This window comes from Centrocercus urophasianus, unplaced genomic scaffold (assembly GCF_019232065.1).
Source record: "Centrocercus urophasianus isolate 14NV4802_14NV808 unplaced genomic scaffold, USGS_Curo_1.0 seq_18, whole genome shotgun sequence".
Classification (NCBI taxonomy): Eukaryota; Metazoa; Chordata; class Aves; order Galliformes; family Phasianidae; genus Centrocercus; species Centrocercus urophasianus.
In genome coordinates this window covers 12,337,371-12,358,273 of record NW_024884733.1, presented here as the reverse complement: position 1 = coordinate 12,358,273, position 20,903 = coordinate 12,337,371, and the positions used below count along the sequence as shown (strand labels likewise).

The following is a 20,903-nucleotide window of genomic DNA, read 5'->3' as shown; positions in this document are numbered from 1 at the left end:
TAAAACCGTATTTTTGGTCAATCCAACAAGCTAAAATAGGCTAAAATAGCCCCTGAGTGAGCTGATGCACAGTCCCTTTAATACCCTAAACAAAGAGCCCTTCTTTATCAACAGTGACTTACACTTACAATCATTAAGGTTGGAAAAGACCTCTAAGATCAACTAGTCCAACCACCCACATACCACCAATACTGTCCACTAAACCATGTCCCTTAGGAAGCTGTGACTGGCTAAAATCTATATTTCAGGTGCAAGCATTCATGAATAGGAAATGGAATCAATAGCATCAGCCTAAAATTCATCTATTCTCTGTCTGAATCTTCAGAACTGCTGATGGGAGTAAGGGAAAGGTTTGCTTTGTAATGTGACCTCTAAACTACCATTTGATGAAGCGGTCTGTGTTTCTGGCCAATGGCAAGTGCTGTAAACAAGAGGGCAGTTCTTCACCACTGTGGAAAACTGTCTTCCCAAACAACAGTTCACAAAGGGCACTTCCAAATATAAGGGGTGATCACCTCTGCTCATTGAAGGTGGTCGGAGGTCTTGGAGAATCTGAAAGCAGCCAAAACTCAGTGCATGCATGGCAACAGTGTCCTTATGTAGCTGGCAGCTTACTTATATAATAAAAGAGCCAATGTAATATTTTACATGAAGCCTTGAAGGTTTTGCAAAATTTTCTCTTTGCCCTGTAAAAGCCTGTTTAGATTTGACTGCAATAAAGTTAAAATTCAGCAGGCTTCTACTACTCAGAAGAATCAGCTTCTAGTACCCATTGATATGCAACGGAGAGCATGTTTAGTCATAACAGGAAGTCCTTGTATTTAGAGAATAAAATGAGCAGTCTGTTGAATTTAAGTTACAAGAATTTTCTATGAAGTTCTTACACTGAACTGTGCATGCTCAGGATCACTCTCTTTCACCTCTTCACTGAAGACACTGTCTATGTTTTTACCAGATATGGCTTTTATGTTTGCATTACAACACAATCCCAACAGATGAGGATGATCACTAGGATAAAGAGTTTGTTTGGGTTTTGGATAATTCTGAAATGAAGACACTTCGGTTGTTTTCCTTTTTAACCTTTAAATACAACCAAACAAATGCCATTGGTTTTCAAGCTTCTGGTGCTGAAGGAAAGGTATGAAATGTCTGTACATATTTACTCTTTCCTATAAACCCATAAACTGCCACATGTACCTGGCATGTGCAGAGACCACTGTGTTAAGTATGATTTTTATAGCTGACATTAGGTGGAAGTTTATAGAGAAACACTTCTGTTGCCATCAGCTGACACCAGTGTATTTCTTGGACATAATCACTTCAGCTCCCTGGAGTAAGATCAGTGAGCAACTAATAAAAGATTCCTGCAATAAACAGACAAGGTGAGACAGTGACTACGCAGAGGAGATCAAATTGCACCTCTGGGGAATATTGTACCCTGTCTAGATGCCTAGTGCGAACACAGTTATCTTTATCACTCCTGTTGATATATCTTCCCAGGAAACTCAGAGATATTATTCCAAAACACAATTCAGTTAATTTGGAATTATGAGATACTGTAAATGTATAAATATATTAAAAATCCCTCTCTTAAGCAGTCACCCTAATAATTTCAGGTTATGAGAGCATGCTTAATTGTGTGCCTCATTGCATCATGCTCTGATCTCTATCTAAATTCATGATGAGGCAAGCGTGCTCTTACAAAAGTTCTTCCTTGACGGAGTGAGTGAGAAAGAAGTGTGGTGTCACCATTACCTTGCCACTCTCTCATCTCAGTGTCTATATTTGCAAGCTGAGATTATAGCTGAGACAAGCTGACAAGGTTTATTTCATGCATTCAATGGAAAGGTGATTCAGAGGGGATATTAATGACAGCCACCTGTGTCAAGGTTTCAAATGTCAGTTCCTCTCAGAAAAAAACACCTAAACAAGCCATCAGAAAAGCAATGAGGAAGGAAGCCCTGAAAACTGGCTTTGTCCACTTTTGTGAGGCTGATGCAACATGTATGCTAGGAGTGTCTTTGGAATGGCTGTGGATAAGGCTGCAGTCCTATTAAAGTGTGAAAAATATTAGTGTAGCTATGGGAAGCTATGGAAGCCAGTGAATAGAAGCCACAACTGGGTTTAGCATTTCTAAGTAGGAATCTCATTGATACGACAGGTAGTGTACTATCACAGATCACATCTTGGGACAATGGCAGGTACTGACTGCAGCAGCAACCATTGCATTAGCAAACACAGAATGCTAATGTTACGGGAGAGCTATTGGTAAAGATGCACCAGCTGCCTCAAAGACGATGCATTCAGAGTCTACAGACCAAAAAACACATTATGCAATGTTGCAAAGCCAAAAAGCAGCACTTGAGTTCCCAAAATATTTGTCAGAGCTATGATGCTTCTCATTTGTTAAGGGCTTGAAATTATCAGATGCAAGTATTTCTAGCATTAATGTAAAAGCACAAACAGGTACTGATCAAAATCATTCTCCTTTTAGACGAAGATGGGTGTGTCTGCTCTTAAACTGCTTATTCACACCACTTAGCACAGCATTTTTAGTACTCTTTCTGTTTACAAAGGAAATGATTGTGATAAATGTAACAACCAACAGAGATAACTGTTTATTTTGCTGTTTATCTGGTGTCTGCAGGGCAAGACAGCTTCGCTTTGATGTCAGGTGCTCTGCTTAGAAGAAAGTGTTTATCATTTCATTGACTCTGGTCATCAAATACTAAAAAAATTCATGACAAAATTCTACTGTGTCACTCTCCTGTGGCAACACTCTGCACTCAGCATCTATTTGATGCAGATATGAGGAAAGGACATGAATTATCTAAAGACTAGAGCACTGCTATATAAAAATATGGACATTAACATTCAGTATTGCACTGTGAGTCCACATAGATACCATTATGAACATATTTAATAAGAAATAGGCCCAGTCCTAATTCTGCAATAGACCGAGGACTGGGAAAGGCTTAATGAACTTTTATACAATCAGAAAGCAAGTGGTTCTCAAAGCTTTTGAAAATTATACTTGTTCCACAGTTCCTTATCATTAAATTTTCAATTGCCTGAATAATCTCTGTGTTTCCATATGAAAATCAATAGGAATTTCATCACCTACAAAATGGAGAATTGTTCCTTTATATTTTTACGTTTACTGCAAATAAATCAACATTTTTAAATGGAATCTTCACTTTTTAAAATGCAAAACTTCATCAGTATTTGCTGTTTAGCTTCTTAAGGGGTTTTACCAAAGAAACCGCATTTCATCTCACAGTACTGCTAAGAGAAACTTGGACATTTCCTTGGAAGTTTTTAATAACTGGAATGAAGGATTCTGGCTGTCACATTTTAGTGCACGTTTAAGATATGGTCATACATTATTTTTATCAATGAAAACATACACACCACATCAATAGGCTATCTCCTCTTTTTCAAGAGGGAGTAGGGGTGTGCTTTTCAGTGAATTTATTTTAGAAAGAAAGTCAGGAGTACATGTTATTACTTGCTGCCAAGCAAGCTAGATACTTGTATTTGAATCTAGATGGAACCGCAATACTTAACTGAATTTGCTAGGCACAAGTACATGAAATCCAATATTGATAATAATTTATGAAGGTAAGAATACTGATTCCTATAGTATTGCTAACTTAGTTTATGATAACATAATTAGTTACACTAATAACACTGCTTAGGCACAGTGCAGCTAATTATGATATTATAAATATTAATGATATCAAGCCTTTGTATTTGATTGCCCCTAGTAGGATCATTTATCACAGTACTTCCTTTTACCCGTCTGGTGTTATTTTTCTTCCTTTTCCCTTGAATGCTTATTCTTGGACAGTCATCCTGAGCTTCAGTTTAAAAAATATCACTGCTTTATCAATGGTGCAGCTTTATATTTTATTTAGTAGCAATGATCCAGTGATATAATTCTATGCTAAGGGCAATCAAATACAGAATTGGTTATATTCTGAATATCTTGCTCTTTTTAAATGCCTAAAAAAGCCAGCCAGCCACAATTACATCGGGCTTTGTTTTTCATTCTTTTTCATGTGACTCGTTTCAAGTTAAGATTGCTTTGAATTATTAAGTGCTCCCTTAAAGCATCTTTTCACACTACCTTTTTCAATGTTAACTATTGATTTAGTGACAAGCAGAAAATTATAATCTTTTTCTTATTCAAAAGGACACTAGAAACATCTTTGTCAATGGCTGTCTGTTTAGTAAAATGCAAACTTAATTCCAAGAACAGAGAGTGCTGCTTTAAAGAATTGCAAAAAATCTGTGTCACATGAATTGAAAATGCTGTATTTCTACAGGTGTTGCAGAAAGGTAGTTTGGATATAACCCTCTGAGACTGGCTTAACTGCTTAGCTTAAGTAGATGAAAATGAAACTGCTTATATCTTCTTTTATTTTTAAGCAGTGTATTATTCAGAGCTTTAGGAATGGGATTGTCTTTTCTTCTGAAAGGTAATGTTATAATTTTCAGAGCTCCACCGAGAACAACAATTCCGGAGTCTCTAATCTCCTGCTAAATCCAACTCCAGTCATCAGCAATGATAAGCAGAGATTTGGAGGCATTTGACACTCCAAATCCTATTCTTTTGTAATTCTTTACTTTTTACAACATTTTCAACAGTGTTATATCAGATTTTTAGAAGGATAATCAATAGGCATGATGTATAACTGAAATCAGTCTTCAAAGGGATCCCCTCTAGTAACTAGAAACAAAAGCTCTGCCTCCCCGCTGTGCAGATATTTTGCTTAAAGCAGTAGGCAGCAGGGCGTCAGTAGGAAGCTGGTTACACCTCCCTGCTTCTCAGCGAGGATCAGCAGGTGTCCTGGTGTAGGGGTGAGCAGCACTGGGGCTGCTGCAATCTATTGTATCTGGCAAAAATCTCCAAAGATGCTTTTGTAGTAGGGAACTACTAGAGCAGAGAGGAGGGACAGTCCAGAGGTTAGGAATTCACGCAGACCATAGTTTACATTCCTATTCCACCACTGACTTTCTAGATTTAAATGATCTCATGGAATTTATTAAATCATTCAGTTTTTCTGTTCATCACCTGGAACTTCCTGTCTTGTGGTAGGTATGGGAGTCAGTATCCATGACAGACCACGAGGTGCTCAGGCATGATGACTGTAGGATCATCTCCTACTTGATGGAGCGTTCCAACTATCAACTTGGTTGTGACAGAATGGTCTTTCAGATGATCAAGTCTAGTGCTAGGGGCCTTTCATATCTCCTGAATATTTCATTATGATGGAACACCCTGGCACAATATCAGTATCTGTCTAAATAGAGTTGAGTTTCACTAAAACAAGCAGTCCAGAAATTGCTCCAAAGCATTTGTTATTTCACATTCTACACATTAAACCACTACTACAAACAGAGTGGAGACATCATATTCAGAGTAAAAAGTTATCCCATATCAAGGCATTTCAAGTCTGCCTCCTTAAGCTGCCCTTAGATATTTGCTAATTCACTGAACAAAAAAAACCAAAAACAAACAAACACAAAGCAATTAGCAGAGACTGTGTACAGTGAAGATGGAAATGCATAGACATAGAGTTATACAGGAATAACAATGATACCTTTCCTATCAGATCAGCAATATTGGATACCGGTTTTCCTTTCTGATGGCGCATGGTTGCAGGACTCTGTCCATTCCAGTCTCCAAGTTCCTCAATGCTTTTCAGGTAAAGAAGAGCTCGCAGTCCAGTACAGTAGTCATCAATAACAGTGAAATCTTGATTCTGGATTGCACTGCACACCTATGAAATGTAAGTTCAGTTATCAACAATGTCCAGGCACAAGAAGAGCGAGCACAAGAAGTTAGCAAACTTTTTGGATTTATTGATTACTAGATGACCCTCATAGCAACTAAACTGGCAAAGAACAATTGGTATTTATTGGCTGCCTGCTCCTGTGTCAGTTCAGGAAAAGAAAGGACTGTGTAACTCCGATTATGTCTAGGTTTCCTGATGGAAGACTTTAGACCAGATCTGAAGGCTGTTTAGAAGCAAATCTGCAGGCCTTGCCCTAAGAGCAACCAAAGTGCAATTCCAGGACTCTGCAGCACACACAGATGCTACCTGCATATGCTGGGTATTCCCTAGCCTGCTTGTTTGGGAAGCACAGATAAATAGATTTAGACCCCAATCAAAGAGAGATTCTGTAGACCAGCCTTCCAGCTCAGAGAAAGGTCAGTCAGAGGAGGCTATTCAGGATCACAACCATTTGGGTTTTGAGTATTTCCAAAGACAATCCACAGCTTCTCAGGGTTTGCTATCCAATTGCCCTTACGGTTTTTTTCATATATTTAAATTGAACACTCTGTATTCCAATTTATGCCCATTGCTTTTGTCCTTTCCCTGGATATCACTGAAAGGATACTTTAGGTGCTTTAGAAACACAGGTAGCAGTATAGCTTCATAAGCATACAGAGCAACAATCCCTGATGTGCAAAGCTTAACATTTAGACACAGAACTACTGATAGCATACAACTGCCTGCCTGACAAGTTACAAGGTTTTTCTTAAACTACCCTGTGGGTATCAGCTCTGATTGAAAACCACAGAGATCCCAACTAAACTGACAACAAGTGAATAAAATGCTCCAACTCCTCTGAACACATTCTCATTAGCTAAATCCTAACCCACCAGTGGAGAGATACAGGGTTGGTTGACTACTGCTAATTGTCATTCCCTGGAAATACTCATAAATTCCAGATGTGTCAGTGTTTTCAGATTCTGATTCAGCTTTTATTCTAAAAACTAAAAACAATGCTCCTGATAAAACTGGCATTTACATACACACATAATGAGCATAAAATTGAAATAGCTATCTACCTTTGAACATGAATGTATGGATGTGCACAAATGCAGGCACACTCTTTGGATAAGAAAATATACTTCAGACCACGTTTGGTATCAACGCAATAATACAGGGAAAATTAAATGCAGGAACTATATAATTCTTTTTCATATTTAAGATATGATAATACAACTTGCAAATTTGCAGAAAGGTGCAATTCACATTGTAAAATACCATACACTATTACTATGCAAGAGAAAAAATAAGGACAAACTACAATTTAAGCAGAACATTTTCTATGCAGTGCATGTACATTATACAAAATCTGTTTTTCTGCAGAAACAGCATGGGCATTAATTAGGTCTGCTATGCCTTCCTCAGACTTCAAGACTTTTTTATTATTATTCCAGAGAAATTACAGAGAACATCCTAATAATTTCTGGTACAGGATATTTAACTGCAAATCTCAACTACTGCTTATTTAAACCTCTTTGTTCACCAACAAATTTTCTATTATTTTTGTGCACAGGTACCCCTTTTATTAACTATGCTTAAAAATACTAAAACTGTAAAAAAAAAAAAAAAATCAGTCAAAAGCCACATTATGTCACTTGAAATAAGTTCAGGCACTGTTGTCAAAATCTTGAAGTATTTTGACAGGATGTATACACATGAGATACACTGGAGGATACCTGTAATAACCTTATAAATAAGGAGGCTTTTACTGTTTTCTATCTTATGGTGCAGTGTTATGAACTGCAACAATATAAAAATGTGCAGAAGATGATATCACACTAAGACTCACTGGGATCAATCCGAGTTCCATGTGCATTGCTTGACTTCAGTGGGAAGCCAAGAAGGTTTCAGAACTGAAGGCAAAATATAGTTGTTGGTTTTTTTTTGTTTGTTTGTTTCTTTGTTTAAAGAATGTAAATCACTGCACTGAGGAAAAACGTTATCTGAAATAGAAAGTCTTAGAAACTGAATTAGCGAGTGTTTTCAGACAACCTTGTTCTTCTGTAGAAGCCTTATGACTATGGTGCCCAATGGTGCAGATAATTCCCCAAAGACATGCTTTTCACCGATTTCACTGTGATAAAAGCAGGGGAATATTTTTACAGGCTTTTCCTGGAACAAAGAATATTCAAACCTCAGTGCATACAAAACCAACAGAAAGAGTTTTGGTCATGTTTCTGGAGAATTCCAAAACATTTTGAACTTCAAAATTTCTTAAGCCGTATATATCAGATGGTGATAGTTGTGTTTTAGTCTTATAGTATCTCCCATTGATCTTCCAATCAATGCAGAAGGCTTTGTTGCCTTTTAGAAGGGGTTGAAAAAGAGAAAGGGGCACTGCACAATGTTAGCCATGACAATTTCTACACTACAGAGATACTACAGAGATAGCTATTTAGCATCACACCTGGCTGCCTCTGTTTAGATGACACTGTGCCCCCTTGTCAGCACAAGAGAGGTGGCAGGGCAGCAGACTCAAAATCCAGGAAAATCTCAGAACTGAGTTGACCTGTCTCACACATCACCAGTGCCCCTGCTTTGGTCCTGCTGATTGCAGTGGGAGCAGGCATGCTCACTCTCCTCGCAAAGCTGAATGTTGAACACTCACTTCTGCTGGTATCTTATTTTACAGGTGTGAAGAGCAGCAAAAGTGGTCCAGCTATAGCTGTATTTAAAATGGAACTGCCTTTTGATTGCACCATCATTTAATGTCTTATTAAACAACCTCAACAGGAGATTAATGCAAACAGGGTGCTACCCTGACAGATGCTCTCAGTGCCTCATGCTTGAACCTGATGGAGAGCAGCCCTGTCTGTCGTCGTCCCCCCGTTAATATCAAGCTTTTCAAGACTAAACACAGTGAAATTTATTTCCCTTTAGACCCTGAAGCAAAAGCCTAAACTTCACAACTGAGCACATATGAATGGTTATATTGCTCCAGACCAGCAGCCCAAAACCTGTGGCCAACAGAAACTGCTTATGGACAAGAAGTGGGTTGCTTATTTGGTTGAACATCCCAGGTTTTGGAAAGCAAAGGTGCTGGGACTTCACGTGGCAGAGACAGCATCTGTTCAATGTCCCTTGATCCTGCATAATTCAAGTGAATCACTCTTGTGAGTTAATTAACATTCCGCAGTGCACTGACCCAGGCATTCACCTGAAACAGTTCGGTAGAAAGTAGCCTTTTCTTCTTCAGAAGAGGAAGGCCCTATAAGTAATCAAGGGCTTTGTGACTATGTGACATCCTTGACAGTAAGATCCCTTCTTTTTACCTAATTCAGATTCCTCTTTCTTTCCAGCTGTTATCCTTTGCTCCCCAAAAGAAATAAACAAGCCGACATACTGTGTATGATCAGTAATACTGTACCCTTAATATTCTGAAATATAAAACTGTTCAGCATAAGTTGCAATGGTAGGTAACAATTCTAATCTATACAGACACGTCTGAGATACTGAAAGACACACAATGCCTGCTTTGCTGCTGGTAAATCAAACATACACAGCATGATCTCACTGGGGAACGTGGGTGCGAAATGAATCACAGACTAAGGCTCTAAGTAAAACTGCTCTGCAGAATGCAGCAATGGAGGAAACATTCAAAGGTCCATGCTGATGTCTTGCATACAAAATGACCTGTCTGCTCAATTACTACATAAACATAAATAACCAGTCTAGCTTTGTCAAAGGATCTAGAGCCATTACAAATCTTACTTGAGGAACTGGAGTAAATTGTCAGGTTGTTATTATTGTGTAAAATGAATATTACAGAATACATGAGTTTTTTTTTTATCATTCACATCAATCTGAAACTTTTAATTTGCATACTATGAAGAAAAAGTTCATTATCAGTGACAGGTTCTACTACAGCAGTTATACAACACTGTAAGTGCCTCTGCTTTTAGCAGAATCATTACACAACAAAGAGAAGGCAATTTCTGAAGTCTTTCCTGAGACAAATCCCTTAAGAGATCTGTGTAAGAACTTTAAGGTTTAGCTCATAACCAATATTTCTAGCAGGAACAGGAAGAATATCCCCACACTGCATTATCATCCTGCCCAAACTCTGGCATAAGCCAGGGGGCTGTATGCAAGACCTGTGCCATTCACTCAGTGCTCTGAACAAAGCAGCACTGAAGCATTTCCAGCCAGATCATCCACTGAAACAATTTCTATCCAGTGCTTTTCTCACCTTTTCCAATGGAAGATGTTGCAGATGACAGAATAATTTCTATGAAACTAGAAAGAAGAAATCAGCAGGTCAGAGAATCTGGTCTGTTTAGTAATGAGTTGCTTTTCAAGAAGTCTTCTTGGTGTGATTAGATCTGTGAGAACAAGAACACTGCAATGTCTAGCAGCAGTCATGCTCCTATTTGAAACTGTCTCAAGATCACTGTTAAATCCCTTTGCATTTGTGGTAGGTGGTTTAAAAGACAATAGCTTGGAGAAAATTTTAATTTTTACACGCTCTGAAATATATACATGTAGCTCTCTTCAGAATACAGATGTAAAATAATTGTCATCTTTAAGAAACCAGAAGTAACAGTAAGGAGGCATATGGGTGGCAGTGATACACAGTAGAAGTAAGAGGCAGAAGAAAATCGATGGGTATATATTTGTATACAGAATTGCAAAGCACATAGTTTGACTGTTCTACCATATTAGTTTCCATTTGCTGTAGCTGTACAACATCAAAGCAGTGATGTTCTCATATACTGCATTTAGTGATAATATAACGGGCTAGCAATATATAAATAAATAAATAAATAAATCAAATAAATAAATAAAATCAAAGTGAGAGTTTCTAAGTAGTTTCCTGGCAATTGAGACAGCAGGCTCTTTCATCTGTGCTGTAACTGTGGCAGTGCATTGATTTAAACTCCTTCTGAGATCTCAAATGCTTTTATATTCTTAGGTCTTGCTGGCTGCTTTCTCTTTGCTTTTTTTCCTCCCTTCAAATGATAAAATTCTAGCATTTAGCAGAATGCCATCTTGCTTCCCCAGAAGACGGAGACTTATTTCAGCTTTGGTTCTAAACTGCACAGGATCTCTAAATAAAACAGCTCTCAAAATGCCACCCTATTAGGAAATCAGTCTTTGACTTCACAGTTTCTAATATTCTTATCATAGCAAATGGATAAACAAATATTATTCCTCTTGGATACCCAGGAGAGGTTTTACAATGAATTAACATTTATTTCCTATTAATTTGGCTGTCTTTGAAATATCCAAATGGTAAAGAAAATAATTATGCACTGTTTTGATTTTATATTATAATATATATTCTATTTTAGCATTATCTATCACCATTTTACAGAAGCTTTCTTTTTCTACTAAAATGCTTCCTGATAAGTACTGAAGATATAAATCCTGCTTCCTGTTAGAGAAATATTTATGAATGACTCTAAGGTGTATTTCGATGTACAGTTCAGACTACTGATTTTTTTGTTGTTGTTCTTTTTTTTGTTAGCATCTAAGGACTAAGATACTGGTGGAAGAAGACTGAAGGCATAAATGAATGCATGGTGCTTCAGGAAGGATGCTATTTTTGCCTATCAACCTACCCATATAAATCAACAGCCTTTAGAAAATTAATGTTATTGTTGTGGGCAAAAGCGTGATTTTAATCTGGGGAAGATACGTAAAATTTTAAAATTATTCTCAGTAGCAACTGAGAAAAACTGACTCAACTAGAAAGGAGATCTTACTGGGCCATGCAATCGATCTGCTGCATAGCCCTCGGCTATGGAAATTACAGTGTATGCTTTCCAGCTCCTCTACAAGAATCTACATGTGCCCGACATGCAAAGCAAAAAGCAGTACACACTGGTTGCCCAACACAGTGCTCAGAATATAGTGGAAAGAGCTGCTACCTGACAGAAAGGAGACATAAAATCTTCTCCAAGGAGGGTTTCTGTACTTACAATCTTCAGGATAACAAAGTCCATGGAAAAGCTGCCTATGTAGTGGTGGTTCCTCCTCCTCATGTCTCAGTGAGCACTAACTTAGCAGTACATGAAATGCATAGCCTAAATTATCCTTTCTATCAGTAATTATTAGTTTTGCTGAAGGACTGTAGGATTAAGAAATATTAGTGGAAGTGGATTATCAGACAAGGTGGTGCACTCTCTCGAAAAAAAACCAAGATTCTTTGTTACAAAGAATAAATTTGTAACTGAGCGAAAGCTTTCCAAATATTGATACAGTACAGATGGAATGATTTGATTCATTCACATTAGCTGCTTAAATGACTCTAGAGATATAGGTTAGCAGATGGGATGTTACTTAACAAGGCTTCAGCTACTGGATCAAGATGCAAAACTGATTTGGATGATGGCTGATAGCCTTTTTAAAACATTAGAATTGAGCTACATGAACTAATGAACTACTGTTTGTTCCAAAGTCCAGGACAGCTTTCAGAAAGCAATCTGGTGGACTTCTATACTGTATCTATGAATGTCCTGAGTTGTGGGAAAAAGAAAAACAACAAATCTTTTTTTTACTGAGTTCTAGGCTTAACATCCTAATAAGCAGAGGGCTTAGTGGCGGCACTGAAGGGGAAACATATAGCAGAAAGATTCAAAGATGCTAACTGCTCTGTGATTTGCAAGTAGGCAACCACTCACATGCAGGCTTAAGAAACCTATATAAAAAAAAGACTGAATGGTAAAACATCATGTGAGTGTCATTAATGAAATATTCTAGTTATTTTAGTTATGCGAAGAGAGCTCATCAGTTGATCTGTTATTCTAATCAAAAGTATAGGCTAATGTCAGTAAGTAATGAAGCTCAAAATGAGCTCAAAGGAGATGAAGGTCTTCAAGAAAACTTGCAGGATAAGTGCTCTACTTCTCTACAGCTCAGATCTTCTCTATAGCAGGACAAAAAAGTGCTGAAGCGGTATTGAGCAGAGCAGAGCTGACATTTAACGAGGATGGGGGCAGGCAGCACAGGTAAGGGAAGCAGGCAGCTGTAGGTGGGCAGCAAGAAGATGCACACAGCTCACTGCAAAGCCACAGAAGCCTGCTGAGATAGGCTGTGAGGAAAAACTGCCTTAGCACCAAGGTGACATCTTTGCTGGGACCCTGAGTACAGGGCACAAACCTTGTCTAGCAACCCTGGGCACTAGTGAGTAGCTAGCAACGTCAGAGAAGAAGGCTAGAATTCACTGGTATAGCAGGAGATAAAAGCACTGTAAGGGAGCTATTAGGCATGTTATTCGATGCATTAATTCATAGCCTGCTCCAAAGTACCCTTCCTCCCCTAAGTCTTCTATGACAATTAATGCATATTTCATCTAAATACCTACTAAACTGGACATTTAGAAGTGGGAAACTGGTACTTATCAAAGGATTCTGAGTTATACAGTTCTGTATCCCAAATATTTGAGAAGAAAAATGCAGAAGAAATGAAGAATTTTCAGAAGGCTCCCTGTGATAATAGTATTTTGGCTATTTTTTTTTTCTCCTGTCAACCATCCCTAGAGGAATGGTTATATTTCCTTATCTCACTAGAGCATTCTGTCAGTACTTGGAACAGCAAAGTGGATCTTTATGCAGTAGGTGGGCAAATACACTGATAAAAGTGCTGATCGTGATCATCTTCACCCAGAAAACAAATACGATTCCACATGCCTTGAGCACTGAGCAGTGTGGAGACAGCCTCATAATCAGCCATCTACAGCAAATTGTATCATTGTACTCTAGATCCATAAAATGAAAGATAGCGTTGAAAGCAGATGAACTAACTCCCCTGTGTGAACAGTGCAATCACATGCACAGGCTCTCCATCTTTAAATATATTTTGAATATCACTTCATATTTCGTTCGTTAACACCTAAAGGTCTCACCTCTCTCTTACAAGTTGTGTTGCGGAAAATGAAATCTTCCCTTCCTCCCAGTGGTTCTGCAGCTGCTGGCACAGAATCAGGAGCTGTGCCAGATAGATGGAGATTTACTCAACACATTTCAATGTCCTATATCCCTCCAGTTCCTCAAAAGGTATTTCTAAAACAGATATTAGTTAAATTGCTCAGACCCAGAGGTTTGATGTCAAAAGCCTGACAGCCCCATAACACATTTAGTCAGAAGTTAGTAACATTTTTAAGATTATTTACTTATTTATTTACTTTGTGAGCTAAACAACAAAAACTCCATCCTGTCTTGACTGGAGACAGTAAGCTTTTCCATTTTTGGAAATGCCTGTTTGTCAGAAGCGAGAGTGGCTCTAGGTAGACACGCTTTTCAGAAAGGAACTGTATCCTGAAAAAATGTGTGGAAAAAGTTTCAGAATTGCCAATATGTGCTGTTTGACAACATGAAATGCAACAGCCCCATTTAGCTTTAAAATGTCTGTTTTGCAATCTAAGTTAATTGGAATGAAATGTCGAAACTAAAATATGCTGCAAAGCGATTGAAACAAAATTTTGATTCACTTAAATAATATTTTTTCTTTAACACACTTTTTTAGAAATCTTATTATCAGTTAAAATGGAAAAGCATTTCCATCATGAAACTTTCCTGTGACAGAATAACTATTTCTTGGTCATCGGCTTCTCCCTGTGCATCTTTCCTGTGGCCTCTTATCTGCAGGAGGGTAAACACATCGGTAAGGCAGAGGCTCATTAATGCGTAGAAGATTCAGGTTAGAGCTCCTGATTTTTTCAACCCAGGACAGTGAATCAGGCTCAGCAGGGACTTGAACCCAGATCTATTTTGATTAAATAAAATTTGTCAATGAGGAACAGTTTCCTCAAAGAAGTTTTTAACAGACTCTAATGAGAGCCATCTACTAAGGGACGTCATCCTGTGACCAGAATTCTGAAAGCTTCCTACTTCTCCAAATCAAACAGAAAAGCAATTTTTTCATTTTGGAACCTCAGTTCAGTCCTGCAATGATTAACCCCTCATCCTTGTGAGTCTTTCTCTCTACTACTGTCACATTTTATTTCAGTTAAAATTACTTTCATCCTTTATCAGCTTGCCTGTACGAATTTGTGCAGCAGCCGCTGTGTCCATTGAAGAGTGAGATTCATGTGAATAAAATAGTTCTGACCCTCTGAGTCCTCCGTGTCTGAGATAAAAACCCACTTCCACATTTCCTTGGGGATTGTTTTACCTATCTCTGTCCAAAAAATAAATATCAGCAAGAAAAGCAGTGACATAACTCAGATACTGAAGGAAATTAAACCTTTTCTTAAATGTACTGCCAGCTTCAGAAAAATGGTTTCTCTGTTTGTTTCTTTCATTCAAATCGCGTGGATAAAAGGGCATCTCTGCAGACAGATCAAGCTGTGTCAGAGGGCTTATATTGTAGCAAGAAAAATACTTCAAAAGGCATTGGGGCTTCCAATCCCAGATTGCTTCCTCCATCCTGGGCAGAAAAAAAAGACTCTTCTACCTCTGAGGGAACCAGTGGAATGGTCACCTGGTCTTGTTAAACTGCAATCAGCCCTGCACCAATCCAAGCTGGTGCACAGCCCACAGTCTGCAGGATCAACAGAGCTGTGGCAATACAAAATGGAAAATTTCTTGCTTGCGTCCATTCTTGGTACGGCTGATAATGTTTCCCAGAAAAACATCTCTGACAGCACAGCTTTGCAATCCTGAATGTTTTGCGTTTTCCCTTGCAGGAAAATCAAGCCCTCTGCCAATACAATAAGTGTAATTTAAAAGAAAATACGGGAAATTCTCTAATTAATGGAGATGGCAGTAACAAGAAAAGAAACTCAGCATTTTCCACTGTGCTTATCTTTCCTTCTCTTTACATTTTCAATATCCAGTATGAGTTGGATATATTTTCAGTTTGATTTCCAGTCACTTCCACATTGAAACCCAAGAGTAACTTTGCCTACAACAAAACTAGAAAGCCAAATTTCTTTTGAAAAGTCATCTCCATGTTGCTTCTACTCTGTAAACTTCTAAACAAAATCACTTGACATCAATTCACACCATGTCCTTTTATCTGCAGAGAGGACAGGTCTGTGCTCGTTCAGACAGTGGCAGTGTGAATCCACACCAGTAGTGTGTATCCACATTAAAAATAGAAACAGCATCGAAAAGAGAAACAGTATTGTGGATCCTTGGGATACGGAGGTAGAGACAGCGCTGCTAAAGCAATTATTATTTGCATGTCTTCAGCTCTGAAGTCACCAAGCCACCAGACCCAGGGTGGACACCTGGGTAGAGAAGGGAAGGGGAAACTCAGTGTCCCCAGTTGCAAGAGTGAGGGACAGATCCTCTGCAGGGGCTGGGATCAACTGCCACAGGACAGCATTTGAACTAATACTCCATTGAGACCTAATTTTTATTAAATAATTATTACCATTCAGTGATAGTTAAACCTACTTTGCATGAGAATCCATTATAAGAATGAAAAATGGCAATTGTTATGGAATGAGCTTGAATTCATTCTTACAAATTTATGAAATAACAATCCTATCTATGCAGACCTCATTTACTAGCTGGCAAAATGAGTAGAAAAAAAGGAAAGCTAATAGAAAAATCCCTTAAACAGCTCCAAACAAAATGTAAAAACTACTGCAAAACTGCACAAAATAAAAGGCGCTGTTAGCTTAGAGTTCAGTCCAGAACTTTATGATATGATGATTTGAATACTGAACTTTATCATTAAAAGTGGCAAAAAAAATAAAAGTAAACATCAATAATGAAAACCTGTTACAACCTTATATTTTTATCCATGATCAAGGAACTTTCTAGAATTTTTTGTCTGAGAAATTGAGATTTCCACTGAAAGGAATTCTCACCAGCAATTAGCAATTTCCATTTCAAGTATATTTAACAGAGCAAGTGTGGCAGTCCTCTAATGACTTTTTTTTATTAACAAAAGAAGACAGACAGTTGAGAACAGGTTGAGTTTCTCTAATTAGCAGTGAGCAGAGAAAAAAGCAGAAAATAACGAAATGTTTATTAGAAGGATCACTGTATGTATCTCTGTCCCAACTTCTCTCTCTTTCACATTCCTTTTTCTTTTGATTTTATTTCGACATGTTCAAACAGCACTTTGTTCCCTCTTTTGTTTCTCCATGTACTGCAAATTTCAGCTCTGCAAAGAAGGGCCACTCCATTCAGTGCCACAGCCATTGAAGACTTTTTTAAGCATGCGGCTCTGTGAGCAGCAGAGCTAATGATACCTGGCTTCCAGCAGGTCTGTGTCTCCTGGTTGGGTTCTCTGACGTCTAATAAGGTGTGACTGCCAATTAAAGGCTTTCCTGTGGCTGACACAGCCCTGGCAGTGCTGTCCCATGTGGATTCTCAGAGGTCTAATGGAGGTGAGCCTATAGCATGATCGTTCTTACAGTGAAGGAATGCAGGTACAAACTCTCCACTGAGTGACTTTTTCATTTTTCCAAAACTTGTTATTGTAAAATAATTTCTATCTTCTGCCAAATTTCAAATAAAATGGCTGCAAAGTTCAAATGTGTCTGAGGATACTCAAAAGGATGTACAAACACACTGAGCTTCTTTGGGAACATAGGCTTTAGCAGTTTTTAAATCTCTGCTTCTACCTGAGGATATTCTTATCTAAATCAAAAGACTTACATGTGAAAGGTGTGTTTGCCTTAAGTGGTATTTTGCTTCCTTAAAATTATTGGTCTATAAAAAATATTAAAAATATATAAAAAATAAAGAGCTATTTTTTGAATCTGTCTGACTCTCAGTTGTACAGTTCTGGCGACCTGCATCCAGCAACCTATTCGTTGGTGAACAGCTTTGTACAGGTTTTGTTCTTCTACCCCGAGTCACAGTGTGCATCAGGTGTGTGCTGCCAACTGATGCTGAAGCACACCTGTTCTCTGTCACCATGAGCAGAGCTCTCTGAGACAAACCTCCCTGCCAACATAACGAAAAACCTCTGTTCCCCAATGCAGTGTATGGGTGGCAGGGACTGAGTGGGGTGAGCAGGAGAAGCCCAGCCATAGAGACTGCACCCTGTGCTCGAGACTTGCCTGCAACCTGACTTCACATTCCCCACACAGAGCTGAGATTAGACACAGGGAATCACTGAGCTCTTCTTCTGCATTCAAAGTCACTGGTATTCAACACAAGATGAAATAGTTTTCAAGGTAGAAATTGGAACTCCAAAACAGTGGGCCTGTTCTATCACTGCCCTGCTCCATCAGCCCTGTTATTATGACCTCTTACTCCCCATACCACTAAAGGGCATAAGCAGTAATTCATTCCTGGATAAGATATTTTTGGCCTCAGCTAGTCCGCACTTATCTCAATATCAATGCCTTCACTGACTTGAGCAGACACCAAGATGCGCTTAAAAAACCACTAATTAAGTGCACAGAGAACTGGCTCTCTGTTTCACAGTTCTGTAGCCTATAAAAACATTTAAAAATTGCATCAGAGACCTTAAGAAGAATTAAAAAAAAAAAGAGGGGGGGGAAATATGGTAAATCATTACAGGATACATTTACTTCAGAGATTTTGTGGGTTTTTTTTGTTTGTTTGTTTGTTTGTTTGTTTGTATTTTTGCGCTTGGAGATGAGAAAATGATAGCATTTAAATATTAAGACATGACATAATCTTTATGACTTTTTTCATATCATTTTAGTGATTATATTTTCAGAGCCTTGCTTGTATTTTCTGACATCCAGGACACTTTATATCTCCTGGTAGGGTTCCTTGCAGGTTTTCATATTTGTACAAATAGAATCAGACCACTCACTCGGAGTTCATATCCTATTACTTTGCAATGGGAAAGCTTGTTTATTCATGCACAAGGGGCCATCCCTCTGTTATAAAATCTCCCAGCTAAAAACTTCAGTAAAATGCCTGCTGAAGAAAAAATAATGATCTAACTGTCCCAAATCCCTTGAGACTCTGGCTCCACAGAGGTACCAACAAGAAATCTCCTTGAAAATGTTACAAAAAATACAAGCAGTCTCATAGAAACAACTGTGTTCCACACTGGGGGCAGATTTTATCTTGCAGAAGCAAAAAATGGTGGTTTCCCATCTGGAAAATATTTCCAGAAGGGGTTTTGATCTTGGTCTGACCCCTGAGATGCCATGCAGAGCTAGCATGGAGAGGAGGGCACGGACAGAGCCAGCCTCACACAGCTGCCCCAGGGTACAGGCACTCCCACAGCACTCCTTGCCCGTGACAGAAGGTCCTGGTGCAAGGAGGGTGCAGCAGTACACACTGCCTTGCTGCACTGCTGCAGTGCCTTCACCCAGCCCTGTTCCAGCTGGATGCCATGGGCAGGTCTTGGGGTGACACTGATGGCTGCTCTCTGCCAGGTGGGACCATAGAAGAAGGCAATAAATGGGTGGATTTTCAGTCTTGGCTGTGTGGTGGAAAAACTGGGGACAGGTATGTTGTCCATTTTAAAAGAACAGAAATATGCTTGAAAAGAAACACATATTCTTTTCAAGTTAATGACTAAAATTTGAGATTAGCGAACGTGTTCCATACCAGAATATAATGTTAAAAGACTCTGCCATGAAAAATGTATACTTCAGAAAGTACCCCTTTGTTCTACCTTCTTTTTTTTTTTGTTACAGCTGCTAGAAATAATGACTACAGAATCTCTTTCAACAAAAGGTCATTTATGTCAATGGACAGAACACAGAGGATCAGATCACCTGCGGTAATTGCAAATTAATGCTCTACTGCTAATGCATTAACTACACAATATTGATCTACAATTGAATCATACAGGCTACTGTGAAGTGATTTTTACTTTAATATTTTTATGCTTTTATTGCTTTTTCCATAATGCATTTTCTCTTTCCAGTGGAATTTTCTATAATTGTCTCTATTTTTAATTTCCTACAGCAAGATGACTTTGAAAAATGCAAGTCTGCTTCAAAGCCTTGTAAAAATCTGACAAACCATCAATGTGTCATGCTAAATCACATACATGACGCAAAAGATGCAAAAAATTCAATATACATCTTATTTTGATTAATTGTGGCTTTAAAAAAAAGCTCACTTATAGAAAAAGCACATATTTCAGCCCCACTGGAAGCCTATAGTAATGAACTGTACATCAAAAAGTTGCAGCTAGACATCTCTGGAGCTCTGGAGCTTTGTGTATATGAGGAATGCAGGATTGGATAAAGGAGTGCACGACAGAGTTATTTTTTTATTCCAAGCACATACTTAAAAGGCGTTGGGGTTTGGGTGCCTTACAAAGAACTACCATCCTAAGGAATCAGCTAAAAAAATCACAAAAACATTTCAGCATTTTACTGAAAAATGTTAAAAGACTGTTGCTTTTTTTCCCTCACTATATCATAATATGGAATAATACAGATAAATTGCTGTATAAAATTTTAATTTCAGCTACAACTGGCTACAGTGATCCAGTGTGTTTTAGAAAGCCGATGCAAAACTTCCTCACATACAAACATTTTGTCAGTAGTAGCCTAAAATGCTGCTCCCTGTTTTCTAAGGCTGGAGACAGAATGCACAGTGAATGCTGACGTTCTTTCCCAGAACCATTCCCTAACATACCTGATCAATTCCATTTGAGGCTGTTAGAGCATGCATCAAAATACGGGTTCATCACCTGACTCCTTACTTGCATTCCTGTGTACTAAAATTTTGTAAATGGAAAATTAAGAATTTCCATTTTGTTAACAGAAAATAAATCCCCACATTTTAAAAGAAAAGCAATTGGAAAAAAAAAACCAAACAATGGAGAACTGATCACAGGTGAAATAGCTGCAGAGGCAAACCTGATCTTGGTTTTAATGGGGCTACATTTATTATTCATAAGCTTCTTCTCTAAGAGAGACCACATGGCAATTAACTCACACAAAGCCTTTGTATTTTCCTTGCTTCTGAACATCATCCTCTCATGGCAGAGAAGACACTGGACTCTTGTCCAGGCAAAACAAAGAGAAGTCAATGGCCACAGAAGCACCGCCATCCTGGGCTCTCTAGCTGTCCTCTGCAGATGGATCACTGCAGTCTGTGCTGCCTAATTATATCAGACATAATGTGTTTAAATGCTGGATGAACTGACAATTTGCATCCCATTAAAACATAGCTAACAAGGGCACATCCACACACTGTTCTTTGTAAC

The 20,903-nt window shown here is 38.4% G+C and overlaps 1 protein-coding gene across 2 annotated transcripts in view; it reads right to left on the bottom strand.

Moving 5' to 3' along the window:
- The window catches only part of DPYD (dihydropyrimidine dehydrogenase), a 317,433-nt gene that overhangs the window by 38,780 nt on the left and 257,750 nt on the right, over nt 1-20,903 (bottom strand). For both annotated transcript variants that reach the window (XM_042818948.1, XM_042818949.1), the window contains one exon: nt 5,607-5,786. In XM_042818948.1, coding sequence (XP_042674882.1) covers nt 5,607-5,786 — 180 coding nt within the window. The remainder of the gene's footprint in view (nt 1-5,606; nt 5,787-20,903) is intronic.